The sequence below is a fragment of the Phoenix dactylifera genome, chromosome 11 (assembly GCF_051530095.1).
Source record: "Phoenix dactylifera cultivar Ajwa chromosome 11, Ajwa_hap1_PhDact_Kaust_v1.1, whole genome shotgun sequence".
Lineage (NCBI taxonomy): Eukaryota > Viridiplantae > Streptophyta > Magnoliopsida > Arecales > Arecaceae > Phoenix > Phoenix dactylifera.
The window spans coordinates 1164838-1179453 of NC_143200.1; the positions used below are offsets into that span (position 1 = coordinate 1164838).

A 14616-nucleotide genomic window follows, 5' to 3' on the forward strand; every position below is an offset into this window, starting at 1 on the left:
CACATCAGTCTAAACTTGTCTCGAATCTGAATAATAAAAAGAAAAAAAAATACCAGCAAAGTGCATTTTTTGTTGAATCAATGATCAGTAGTATTTTAGTTTATACACATAAACTACATGATGCAATTCTCAGCATCAGTACTATTTAATTTGCATACACATCCATACCTAAACATCACAATAACAAGCTCAAAGAGCCCTGGATGCACCATCACTCCAGCCTTATCAGCTCCATCTAATAATTTACAAACAACTCAAAATGGGTACTTTAAGAACTGGGTTTTTCAACAACTCATTCCATCAATGACAATACAACAACACCTTGAATTTCTGCTAGGACACCTCTATAATAGAAATAGACGATAAAAATATATGGACAAAGCATATAGCAAGAGTGTACAAAGGCAAAGCCTGCCTTTGTTTAAGCTTCTAGAGAGCGCCTAAGGCTATGAAATCCCTCGGCTGATATGCCCCTCGGCACTCTAGTCCTGTGTACCCTCATCCGAGCAGGGGGGTCTGAGTGGAAGCATACCATAACTGCTGTCAGATTGTCTGTAGCTCCTCGCCTTATTGCCTCCTCAACCAATTCCTTGCAACACAATTTCGTATCATTGTGTTCTTGGAGCCTCCTCCGAGCAAAATCTACAGCATTTTGGTTCGAGAAGACATCCCATATACCATCACTGCCTATTATCAGGAACTCATCATCTTTTGTTAAAGTAATCATCCTAAGCTCTGGTTCAGCACTCAAGGGTCCACCTCGCTCGCCAATACCTTTCATGCCCTCCAGATGCCAATCACCAAGAGCTCGGGTCACAGCAAGCTGACCATTCAAGTATCCATCATCGATGTAGCCACCAAGGGATTCGACGCGTTTTCTTTCCTTGATACAACAGGGCCTGTGATCCTTGGACATTTCTACTGCCATCCCAAGTCGGGAAAGCACAGCTCGGCAGTCTCCAGCATTAGCAACTAATAGAGATCTGTCGTTTCCATCATTAATAATCAACGTCATGAACTCAAGAATACGAATCAAGGTGGAATTAAAAATGACAAATTCAAATAAGAAAAAAAATGAAACAAAAGATGAAAGAACCTTGATGCTAGAATATGCTATTTTGTAAGAAAGAAGAGGGAGAAGTAATAATGCTGCAGGTTAAAAGTTTGATGACTACTTAGGAATGATTAGCCGAAAATGAAATATACTAAATCATTGAATGTATTCTAGAGAATAAAAAGATCTTCATTAGTCCACAATCCCTCATAAAATAGTATTTACATCTTACAGATATTTTTGCAAAGGTGGCTGCAAGAATATGTTAGAATTATAATTTAAAAATAGAAGTCACTGACACATATATACGATTTATAACATTTTCTCTATTTTCTAGTCAATGAACACTGAAGAAAACAAAGGGTTTTAAGTTTCAATGGATGGATAAACCGACCTTCCAATTATCATTGCAGTAAGTGCTGTTGTCCCAGATGACAGTGCAGACTGAACAGCACAAATCTTTGCAAACTGAGTATCAGTTTGCATAAACGATCTCGTGACTACCTTTTCAAGTTCAAGAGGGAATTCAGCATCTTCCACAATGACCCTAGGTAAACTGTCACAGAAAAAATGTGCAGCACCTTTCCCTCCATGTCCATCAAATACCTGAACTCAGATATGCGAATAAAGTTATTTAAGGCAGTAAAGTACATGCATCAAGACAATGGAAATACAGTGGAACAATGTCAGAGAAGATTGAATAATGCACATAGAATATCATGCTGTTCTCAAACTCAAGCAATAATCTGAGCTTTGTTGCTATATAAAAATGAAAAAAAGCTAACAACAGCTCAAATGTAATAACTAGGAAGGAAACCATAGCTATGTGGTCCACAAATTTGTTAAACTATTGTCAATGAATTAATGACACAGGGCTATCATATCACAGGTCTTGGTCATCCAAAAATCACATAGATAAAACTATGGTGGAGGCATTTACTGTTGTGGTTTTCTAAAATAGTTAGGTCTGTAGAAAAAGGCTGTCTATATTAGTTCGCAGAGGTACTTTTGACCCTGGAAAGTAGGAAAATTAATGACAATGAAGCTAAAGGCATAAATAAATTTTTAACAGGACATCTGTTAGCACGGAATGAATAAAATAAAGAGAGAGTGTTTCAATCATCCTTAGGTGGTTCATGCATTGAAAAAGGGGTTGTTATAGATGTCCTCATGTCCATATTAGGAGCAGAAAGTAAGGAGATGAGAGCCAATGATGCCCAAGAATAAGGAAATGAAATTGCCAAGGAAAAAATTAAACAGTTTTCACAAAATAAGCTACTAAAGTTATTTGCAACTAGAAATTTGTACAACATAGCTAGGTAGAATCAATTGGAATATTGTATTGGAAAGGTTGCTAAAATAATATTGGAAATGCTTTAGGATAATGAGGAACTTAAAAGAATAATTTATGAAGGGGATTTCATGGAGTACCAAACATCCTTTAAAAATTGTATATTATTTATTTATTTTTTTCTAGTTATGAATTCCAAGCACAATAGTCATCATATGAACACTTTCAAAAACAAATACCAAAGGAATGCTCTAGTTAAGCCCACCCTTTAGGCAGGCAGCATGGTTAATCCCTAGAATCAGTAATTGAATACAACTGTGTAAGTTTAGACTTTAGACAGTTAAATACTCCTTAGACTATTGGTTTGCAGATGTAACAATCCAGAAATGTGTGCATATCCTAATGTTTTTCTTAGAATAAACCATGTTGTCCTACAGATTGGAAACATCATTTGGTTTTAAGTTTTACTTTTACTCATGAAATCACAAATAACGAAAAATCAATGGAATTTTTTGGGCAATATTGAAGAATTAATTTCATTAAAGTCCTTTTATTTCAAATAACATCTGCAATCATAAAAAAGTTTTAGTTGATTATGGTTACATTAACTGAAGAACCACAACAATACCCAGCCAGATCCTACTCAAAATGGAGAAAATATGTTACACTCAAACATGATCAAAGGGTAGAATACTAGAATCACATGTTTTTCGAGCATCTCAAGTATTTATTATGGAGATATAACATGACTTACAAGTAGGCATATAGAATGTGAGGAAAAAATGACCAATTGGGACTTACTCCATAAAAAGAAACCGTCTCCTGATCCAGTGAATGATAACCATACTTCTTAGCCAAGTCAGAGATGCACACATGGGTATCTTCCATATACTCCCGACTGCCAATATCAGACCAGTCCCCTGATCGAGTAACTGGGACAAAATCTATTAATGGGTTTTGCTTGCTGTCTATGGCCACTGTATTCTCACATATTCTTTCCATCTGCAAAAATATCATGAAAAAACTAAAGTAGAAAGGAAAAAGTGTAGGGGGGAATGCCTGTATGAAATCTTCTTAGTTTGATCTGGAAATCTAAGAATATGCCACCAAAGTTACTGCGGAATATATATACCATTAACTAGATAAGCAAGTTTTGCCCAGTATGAGCTGACAAAAAATTCAGCTTGGGCTCACAGGCCAACAATGTTGCTTCGAAACCACCTATACTCAAATGAACCTGGGCCGAGCCTCCTATGTGTTTGATTGCATATATGTACACATATCATTAGATAATACAAATATACAAGTCTATTCTAAACATGTAATGTTTCAATTTAAATGCATAAAATCATCTTTTGTAACAACTTTATCTTCTAGTTTCATTCTTTCGAAAACACTGTGCCACAGGCAGTGCTGTGCCTCACGTGGATTTTGGGCTTCAGTTAGTGAAATGTCCAAATTTCAGAAGCATAATGCTAGACAACCTTGAATAGGGAAACTCAGCTTGACGAATCTTTCACGTTCTGAACAAAAAGTTGGGTCCAATGATTTTATACTACAATCATTATTCTCAAGGTGTTCCCCATAAATCAAGCCAGAATCGATCAATTTAAGTTTACTGGCTAAGCCATCAGTAATGTTACTACATAATCAACTTTCTGCAAACTTTAGTCAAGAATTACTCATGCTGCCTGGCATCTCTAGGGCAAATTCTATTTTTATTAAGCTCTCATTGTGACTTCTAGAATATGTGGAAAATCCTTTGTAACATACAAATAACAAATATAGGAAAACTGGAGTACAGCTTTAAGGCATATATAACGAGAAGCAAAGGCAGGGAGATGAATCAATTGATATAGATTATAATGGTTATATGTATAAATTATATGCATGTTCAAGGATGCTTAGATATACAAGAAAGAAAAATTAAAGTATAAAATCTCCTTTTTTTTATTTTATTGAAATTTCAGTTTACAGAATAAATCTTAAATTAAGACTGAACTAAAGGATGATAAACTATATGCATGTTCAAGGATGCCTAGATATACAACAAAGAAAAACTAGAGTTAAAAACCTAATCATGAAACCAGCAAAGATGCAAGGTTGAAGCAACTGGGCTAGACCTGATAATTAAGGAATTGGGCCTAAGTTATCCCCAAATTCCATATTTACTTGAGAAGCAAAAGCTCCTATAAATACTTCATGGACATGGATGAGAGATCTAAAGGCCAAAGACAACAAGGACTCGTACTAATGCTGCACTGTCATAAATTTTTTAAAGAATTGCAGGATAGGGTGCAACATATGAATTACTACATCTTGCTTAGTTTGAACCAAATTATAGTTAAATGATGGGCACAACCTATACTGTAGCCAGCCCCTAAGGTGCATTAAAGGCCTCCTACTGGAAGTAATAGAACATGGATTTGCCTATTTAGGAGAAAGAGTTCCCAAGTCAAACTGACCAACTATGTTTTCGATGCAGTAGATGAAAGTATGGAGGTTAAACATTTCACTATAACTGCAACGAAAGGATTGGAAAATGGAAACTTTTATCAGATAAGGCCGGAAGTGGGCCGGGTCGGGCCATGCCCCTACCCAAACTCGGCCCAATTTTTTTTTAGGCTTCGGGCCAGGCTTAGGCCCAAAATTTTTTGCATAATCGAAGCCCGTGCCTGACCCGAGCCCGAGCCCGAGCCCAAGCCCAAGCCCAAGCCCGGTTTGAACCCAATTGAAGTTTAATGTTTCATAATATTGCTTCACAAGTGAATGAGCTAGTTAAAAATTAGGCTCTCTCCTATAACACAAGTAAATGATATATGATACAATATTTTCAGTGAAATCCATTTTAATTTATCCTTTACTTCCTCATTATTCTCTCTAAAAAACAACATACAAAAATAGATTGATTCGAGCCTGAATTTGAGCTCTATTTTGGACCTTGTTCGGGCACGAGCCCAGGCCAGGCCAATAGCATACCCAAGTCCAGCCCGAAAAATAAATGGGCTCTACATTTATTAATTATGCCGGGACATGAATGGAATTTAGATTCTCTAGTTATGGTACTTGCTTGGGACCTAGATCTGGACCCAATCCAAACCAATGGGCATCAGGTCAGGTGTGGGTCTTGATATGCCCGGACTCAACTCATAGACTTGTTGGGTCTCATGAATCTCTCCTACTCTCATCCACCTGCTTCTTGGATGTAAAGGTCTGGGTAAAATCTCGACCTGAAAACCCAACAGGTACTAATATGGGTTGAAAGGTACCCACACCTCACTTGACCCAACAACATCCCTGAGACTGATATGACATGAGTGCCAGAGTATGCTATGAGTAGTATAAAAAGGGTGCGCTCAAATAAGTAAACCTATAAATGTAGCTATTCTAGACATCGCTTGCCAATCATATAAAAAGAAGGATACCTCTACTGAGGAATAAAAGGATGCTTTAGCATATCTGTCAACAGAAGTAATTTTTAAGATAGTTTTAAGTATTTTTTTTTTTTATTCATAGAAGATCACTCACCAAGGTATGGATCTCTTCAGGAAAACGTAGTCATGTCGTAGTTCCAAGAAATGTTCAGCAGAATGGAGTAGCCAGGAGAATTAACAAGACCAACTTTTGAGGAAAGCAGCTTTCAAAGATTTTCAAGTGAAACAAACAGACCCTTGGAAAAACATTAGTGGAACATATGTTCCTATCGACACATTAATCCAACTCTTTCCCTAACATTTAAACTTCATAATAGTTCTGCACATCATTTAGTACCAGTACATAGAAACCATAAGAACTCTTATGTTGGAAAGCGTATACATGCACACAAAAAGTATATGGCTCCTTAAACTAGGTAGGGTTCAAATCTGTGGTTTGTTTCATAGCCACAATGACAATTTTACTTCTATACATGTTTGTAAGAGGAAGATAGGATAATTACCCATAGGCAGACCATTAAAACATGATTGAACTTTCTTATAAGCAGAACATTGTAACATATATTTGAACAAAACTTGACATGCACATCAATTAATCAACAACCAAAGTGCCTGAATTAAGGTAAAATTCAAACACTTCGTATAGGTAATAATCATATATTTCTGACTATATTTCACAAAACCAATAATCATTATCAAATCTCCAAAGATGCAATGATTAAATTTTGTTGGCTCCTTATCAACAAAACATCACCATAGCCACATGATTAATAGAATACTGAAAAAAAGAAAGGTAGTGTCAGCTGATAATAAAATCTCTTATACTACTTATTACGAACTAACTAAATCAAGGTTTTACATATCGGACTGTACAATTCCAGAATGAGCATACCATACCAAACAAGTATGGGACTAACATAGTACACAGGTGTAATACGATACCATACTGGGACATGGTGTAGGTGTTATTCCAACTTTGCACCTTTACCTGTGTTAGTACAGGGGCGTACCATGCTATAGTGTATTAGTAAAGTACTAGAATGGAACCTAGTACCAAGACATAAAACCTTAAGTTAAATCAAACCAAATCCCATACTTAAGTACCATTAGAGAAATAGGCATATAAAATCCAACATGAATATCATCAAGAATCCTTAGATTAGAACAAAACTTTTTCCATAACTAGCCTTGACTTACAAAGTACTTATCCCTTTTATGTATAATTTAATGAATTGATGATGAGTTCTTCATCTTTATATTTTTTTTAAAAAAATAAAATATTGTTTGCTCGTAAATGAAAAAATTTTCGCTCAAATTGATAAAGCAACCATAAGTGGAAGATATGAAAATAAACAAAATTAGGCACTAAACTGAGTTAATTGCAACAACAATTCTAGAATTGCAATTAATCAAAAGATACCGATACAATAACAAAGCCAAAAGAAAACCCAAAGATAAGAAATTTCTATAAAAATCCCAAATATTATACTCCCCAGAATCTAATTAAAAAAAAAAAACAACAACCATTAGTCAAAAATAGAAAAATAAGAAGGTTATATCTTACATGAGACATAGTAAGATTAGGACTTTTCTCATTCTGGGTCTTGTAAAGGCTCAAAGAGTCCATCTTGTTGTCAACCTCGTCCGAATTCTCCATGGACATGGCTATTTCTCAGGGAATCTTGATCATTCAAGAACTATACCAAGAACGCCAAACCAAAGAATCTCTGGATATCTCTTGATGTAGGAAATGGGAGGGGGAGAGAGTTGAGATTTTTCCAGGTGTTGGTGGGATTAATACTAGAGAGGAAAGTAGAGAAGAAAAGAGAATCGAGAATTTTCCGAGTGTTGTTGGGATCGATACTAGAAAGAGAGATGTTTTGTTTTTAAATGAAAAAGTAACACTACACGCATGAGAGGCTTTGCCACATGTTCTAAGACTAGGATCTAAGCTGCGGTCACCCATATGTGAGCATAGGGTATCCTTAACCCAAGTTACCATCTAAGTAAGAGGTGTTCTGTTTTTTGTCCTTGGGAATATTTTGAATAACACTAAAGCTTGCTCGTAGTAGAAGATGGGTGCAATGGCCTTATTTGCTAAGTATAAAAGATAAACAATTTTGAGACCAAATGTCATCAAACTGAAGGAAAAATTGGATACCTGAGTTTTTTTCCAAGTCTTGACTAGTGTGGACCATTTAAATTAGTGAACCACTTAAACTTATCATCTTTCATGGCTTTTTAAAGAATTTTAGCCAATTAATGCTATCTTAGAGATACTTATAACAACTAAGATCATTGACAGGTAATTCTGTTGTCATTTGCCAATTTAGGCCTTATATAAGTATTATAGGAAACAATAAGCAATTGTAATGGAAAAAAAATATTGCACATATGATCTATAACAAAGTTTCTATAACAGCATGCCATTAGAAAAATATAATCTAGAGGCAACATAGATGATAAAAAATAGGACTTGCATAAAACTTCTAATGTAGATAATCCATACCTTAATCTGTCATAACTAAATGTCATCCTAATGCATAATTCTAACAATTAGAATTAATTGAAATACCGAAACAAAAAAGTTGAAACGATGCCGAATGACATACTTGACTAACCATATCCTTGCTTCTTTGGCCTCATCATGAAGTCTTACCATCCTAAGTAACTAATATAGTAGGGGGCAACTCATCTCTTGGGTCAAACGACCAAGATCTTAAAGGGATAGGAGCAAGCTACGCCATCTCGGTATCGGGCCCCATACTAGTGCCATTTTGTTACTGTGTTGGTACACTCAGTACGAGAATAGATTCCATGTATATGCCCCAAGTACCATGTACTAGTTCGGTACTGTTATAGTATGGTATGCCCCATATTGTCTGGCTCGGTACGGTATCGTGTACCTTGGGTAAGAGCAAGGAAAGGTTACTTGGTATGACACTTATCTCCAAGATTTTAGAATGCCATTATTAACATCACTAGGTACCCAATGGTTGATAGATTTCCACGACCAATAAACAGCCACATGTTTACCATCTCTATTTCTATTCACATGAGGTAGCTCTTTTCTTATTACCTACATCCTTAATCAAGTCACAGGCAGCTAAATTCCCCGCTACTAGGTTCCAAAAGGCCAGGGTAGTTTGCATAACAATGCTCCGCCAACTAACATCAAATAAATGCGTCTAATTTTCACTACAATCACAAGCAACATAAGCAGGGACCAATCTAGACATGAAGGAGAAAAGAAAGCCAATTTTGTGTACCACACCCAGCATAATATTTACAATTACAGTCCAAGGATAAGGATATGAGCCTCAGCATCAATGAATTTTCCTCAGCCTCCTATGTAGATCCTCCTTTCTTTTTCAGCCACCGATGCATGACACATTTATTATAATAAAACAAGGAAGCAATCAGTGCCATCCATCAGATAATATTAATTGGAATTTTAATCCCATTGGAGTGGGACGTAGAATCCCATGTCTTCTATTGTTTTTGTGTCTATGAGCTTTCTCAACATGTTTATCTATCTTCCTATATGTATCACCTGACCTTTGCCTCTTTCATACCCAAAGATGCTTCCTTCACATGCATCACACATGTCCAATGTTAGTCACAGAAAATAATGTTACTTAACCATCCAGTTAGGCTTAAACCTTTACTGGTGCTATACTCTAGATAACTACTCATGTATAAAAACAGGGTGTAGTCAAGAAAATATAACTTGTAAGCTTAGCTTTTATAGACATCATTTGCAATAGCAAATATAAGATGCCTCAATTCACAGGAATAAGAGGATACTTTACCATCTATCAGAACAACTGATTTCTAAGATATTTTAAGTATATCTTTATAATTCATAGAAGATTAGTCAAAAACCTTACGGGCTTCTTCAAGAAAACAAAGCATGTCACAGTAATGTTTAATATGACAAGCCTTCAGGGAAACCAGCTTTCAAGGCTTTTTCAAGTGAAAAAAAACAGCCCCATGGAAAAAAAATATTTGCAGTGGAATATATGCTTCTAGCAGCACATTAATTTAGGTCTTTCTCTGACAACTTCAAACTTAAAACTTTTGCACATACTTCATTGTTGGGAAACAGAACATAGAAGAACTCTAATGTTGAAAAAGCCGATACTTCTAGACAGCGCAAAACACGTGCAGCTTGAATTTGTGGTTTGTTTACTCGCCATGATGGCAATTACATTTCTCTACATACTTTTGAGACTCAGGCCATCAAGAAATAATTGAACTTTCTTATAAAGAGTATTGAAACATATATTTGGACAAAACTTACATGCACTTAAATTGATGAACAATTGGAGGGCCTAATTAAGAGAAAAATTCACATACTTTGCACAAATAATCGAGTCACATATACTTCTCACTATATTTGGCAAACAATGAACGTCATCAAATCTCAGATATAGACAACAATTTGATTTTTCGCACTTCCTTTTCAACAACCAAGCACCACAGCAACAGTAATAAATGGAGTACCAAACAAAAAAAGGTTGTGAAACTACGATCATAAAATATTTCCTTTGATATTGATAATAAACTGGTTAGAACAACACTAAATCCCGGACTTAAGTACCATTGGAGAAATAGCCATTTGAAACCCAACATCAAAACTATCAAACTCTCCCCTCATAATTTTTTTTCCAGAATTGAGCTTGATTTTACCGAATGCTCATCCCTTTGTTGTACAGGTTAACAAATCACTGATGGATTCTCAACCTTTTTTATTTGAAAAAGAGTTACATGGTGCCCATTAATGAACTAACTTTTGCTCATGTACAAGAGAAAAGCAATCACAAGAGGAAAAACCAAAAGAAACAAAACTATACTCCAAACAGAATATATTCCCTCGATTCTGAAACCGCAATTAATCCGCAGAAACCACTCATATCAATACAAGAACAAAGCCGAAAGAAAACTCGAAAGAAGAGGAGTTTCTGTCAGAACAAACAAATACTTTACTACCCAGAATCTAAAAAATCAAACAAGAAACAGCACACAGCTGAAAACATTAAAAAGAAAAAGGCATTTAGAGAAAAATACAAGAAGAAGGTCCAATCTTACATGAGACTTGGCAAGATCAGAACTTTTCTCATTCGGGGTCTTGCAAAGGCCAAAAGTTTCCATTTTTTCCCCACCCTCGTCTAAATTCTCCACGCACATGGCTAGATATCAAGGAGCCTCAGTGATCCAAGAAAGCCGAACAACAGAAGAAAGAGAACACGGGACGAAGAAGAAGAAAGATAAGGGGAGGAAAGGGGATAGAAGATTCGGAGAATATCTTTGGAAATATCTTGATGTGGGGAATGACAGGAAAGGAGAGGAATAGGATTAGATTACGAGCAAGCTAGTAGGAGAGGATTTTTTAAAGTGGATAGAGAGCAAAGAAGACGAGAGGAGAAGAAAACAGCGAGCCAAGAATTTTGTCAAAGCGCGTTGGTGAGATTTATACCGGAGAGAGATTCGTTTCCCCTTTTTTGAATAGAAAAAAAAATGGTAAGGGGCTTGGTCGCTGATCAAATTCATGGACTTTAGTTCCAAATTCTTTTAATTCTAGAGATATCATTAAACTGTCCTAGAGCATTTCTAGATATTTCTAATACTTTATAAATTTCTTGTATCTAGAATATTCTAAGTGTTGGATATATCATATTTATACAAAGGCACAATTTTTATCAATTTAGTCTCAGTCTCGATCTATACAAAGGAGAGGGATCTTTATTTGCAATAAATTTTTTATGACTATGTAATTTTCTCACTTGGAGAGAGAATAAGTTTTTTTTACTTTTTGCCTATTCTCTTTTCCAACCCTTTTTTTTAAACAGAAATTTTTGCGTAAGCAAGAAATATTTACTTGACCCACACAAAGATGGTTTAGGCACCGTTCAACACCAAACAAGACAAAATTCATAAATTTGTATTAGCATAATACCTTTAACCAAAATCGCTACCTAATAGAGAGATTTTTTTTAAAAAAAATTAACAATATTTGTTAATTATATACGCATATATATATATGATTAAAATTTTGAGACCAAATATCTTTAATTGAAGGCAATGGATTAGATCTATCGAAGTCTGACTAGCACAGATTATTTAGATCGGCAAACTAATTAAACTTTGCCATCTTTTATGGCTTTAATAAGAACTTTAGCCATTTAATTCTAGCTTAGCAATAATTATAACTATAACAAAGACAATTGATTGGTTTTTTTTTTTTTTTTTTGCTTCAATTCCTTCAGAGATTAATAAGATACCGCATGAAGATTTTATTGAAGATTATTTGCATAGAATTTTTGTCTTCTTTTATTTTTATTTTTAAAGAAATAATTCTTTACTATCAAAAACTTTGAGATTGTACTAACAATATCAGTAAACAAGATTTCATCAGAAGATTTTACAATCAATATGAAAAAACAAAAAGATTTCATCATACATAATGTCCACTCTAGTTCATTTTTCTTTTTGTACTTCTGAAAACAAAAACAGTACCACATAAGTGAAAGAATAGTACATTGTGTGTATGATTTATAATAAACTTTCCATCCAGACCCTTAACTAGGTATAATATTACAAAAATTAATGATAATTTGAATATTGATATTTGAAAAATAAAAAATAATGCCATGTTAAGAAGCAAATTTATTTCAAACTAGTAACACCTCTCCGTTTAACAATCAAAGGAATGTTTAAAAAAAAAAGGAAACATACTAAACTAATAAGATCCTCCTAATTCTATTCCATCAAACCTTGGTAACCTCATCTCTTGGACCAACAGACCAAGGTCCTGCAAAGGCTCACTGAGTGTGGCAGTGATCTCCCATCATGTATTAAAATCATTGGGTGCTGCAACGTTTGATAGATTTCCACAAGCAATACACAACCACACGTAAGTAACCATCTTTATTTCTTTTCACATACAGTAGTTCCTTTCTTATTACTTTACATCCTCAATTGAGTCACTGAGGTCCAAGTTCCCCAGCCACTGCCTTTAAAAAATAATAGAGGGCCAAAGTAATCTGCATCACAATGCTCCACCAACTAACATCAGCCAAAGGCGTCTCATCTCACTACAACCAAAACAAAATAGACAGTGACCAATCTAGACTGCTAAGGGATAATACCAAGCTAGTTTTATGTGCTATATTGAAATAATCTTTACAATCATAAGCAAGTCTTTCTTGTCAATGAACCGTCCTCCTTTGAGTCTTTTTGTTCGAGCTTCTCCGTCTGTCCTCTTTTATTTCTTTTTTAAGTCATTTATGCTCGAGCCATTTAATTATTATAGTAAATAGAATAAGCAACCCTTGCAATCCATCAGATAATATATATTACATTGCCCTTCTAATATTCCTTACTTGAGCAGGATGTTCATAAGAATGAAGAATCCCATTCCCACTATTGTCGAGGAATCGGCATGTTCATCTATCTTCCTATGTCTTATCTGACCTTAGGCTATGCTGTCATGGCCAATGATGTTTCCTCTCGAAGATTAATATTTCTTAACCATCCAATTATGCTTTAAAATCTGCTAGCTTAACGGAGTAAATCTATATTGATGTATTAAAATATATACAGCCTCAGGAGCAGTTGATGCTGCAGTGTTCCTATGAACACTCTATAAGGCGGTCGCTTAATAATGAGTCAAGTGGCACACAGTTGGTGGATGGCAGAGAAAGCACGCCAACTTCTTCTAGGGTGGACCCAAAGATTACAAAGGTTGTGATGGTAATGGGAGGAAAGGAGTCGTGAGAGAATAGAATGGAACATATGCTTCAGTGCTTTCTCCAATGATTCAGGTTCTGATGCCAGCAGGCAATACTTTAAATCTGCAATTGGAGGAGAGTGTATTGCCAATGGAGTTCCTGCATATTATTTGTCTTCATTTATAGCTTTTTCAGATTAGATAACTCCTCGTGATGACCTGAAGATAAGTTAGATGTCGGCCATGAGGTATCTGATGGTGCTGCGAGCATTAGTGAAAGTTTTTCTTTTTCCTTTTTCTTTCCTCTTCCGGGGCCGAGAGACTGCATGCACCAATTGAAGTCCACGTATAGTTCATGTTTAGTAAGCTGGGCATTAACTTCTTGCAGAGTTGAAGAGAAATTTTGACAGTTTAATTCTTGTTCATCTAAATTCCAATAATTTCCTTTTTATTTTTGATAAATACAGTTTATTCTTCTTTTACATCGAAATTGTGAGAGAGAGAGAGAGAGAGAGAGAGAGAGAGAGAGAGACTTGTGTGAAAAACTATAAAGACTTCATTTTATTAGACTACAACCCAGGGTAATAGCATTCGCAATAAAACTAGACCATATCATTCTTCTTTTATTCACCATGAGGAAACACATTCTTCACATCCATCTGATAAAAAGGCCACCAACAAGCAGTAGCAACAGCAATCATGACACCGATTGAAGTCATTTATACCACAGGAGTAAAGATCTCATCATATCCGATATTAGATTGCTGAATAAATCCCCGAGCAATGAGTCGAGCTTTGTAATGCTCAATGGAACCATATGAGTGTTACAAAATCAGCACTTTGATTTGCTTAACCTGGGGAGAGTAGCCAAGACTTTTGCCCAAGTGAGGTAAGACTAGATGGCAGAAGGGCATGAGCTACCAATAAAACTGATGGAAGATTTCATTGTCTAGAACTCCTTCAAGACCACATCTAGTAGTTTCATATTGCTCAAGACCAACATAGGCCTCAAGCATACTTTGTAGCCACTTGTGCAAGTGGCCTATGGATTGTAACTTGCAAGCTCTAGGGATAACTCATCCATTAAAAAATAATTAAAGAGCAA

General features: G+C 35.4%; 1 protein-coding gene across 1 annotated transcript; it reads right to left on the reverse strand.

Annotated features, from left to right (window-relative positions):
- Positions 1-50: 50 nt before the first annotated feature.
- LOC103723848 (putative protein phosphatase 2C 27) lies at positions 51-11330 on the reverse strand. The gene is made up of 4 exons (XM_008814915.5): positions 10871-11330; positions 3147-3347; positions 1449-1660; positions 51-983 (listed from the first exon to the last, which is right to left on the reverse strand). The coding sequence occupies exons 1-4, from the start codon at positions 10967-10969 to the stop codon at positions 422-424; spliced, it is 1074 nt and encodes a 357-aa protein (XP_008813137.2). The 5' UTR covers positions 10970-11330; the 3' UTR covers positions 51-421.
- Between the last annotated feature and the right edge of the window lie 3286 nt (positions 11331-14616).

What these genes read in the sequence shown, in the direction of transcription:
- LOC103723848 (XM_008814915.5), bottom strand. Translation starts at nt 10,969, where the DNA reads ATGTGCGTGGAGAATTTAGACGAGGGTGGGGAAAAAATGGAAACTTTT. An exon ending in CTGATCTTGCCAAGTCTCAT is followed by an intron (nt 3,348 to 10,870) that starts GTAAGATTGGAC and finishes ATATTTTTGCAG; the next exon opens with ATGGAAAGAATATGTGAGAA. An exon ending in AGACGGTTTCTTTTTATGGA is followed by an intron (nt 1,661 to 3,146) that starts GTAAGTCCCAAT and finishes ATCTGAGTTCAG; the next exon opens with GTATTTGATGGACATGGAGG.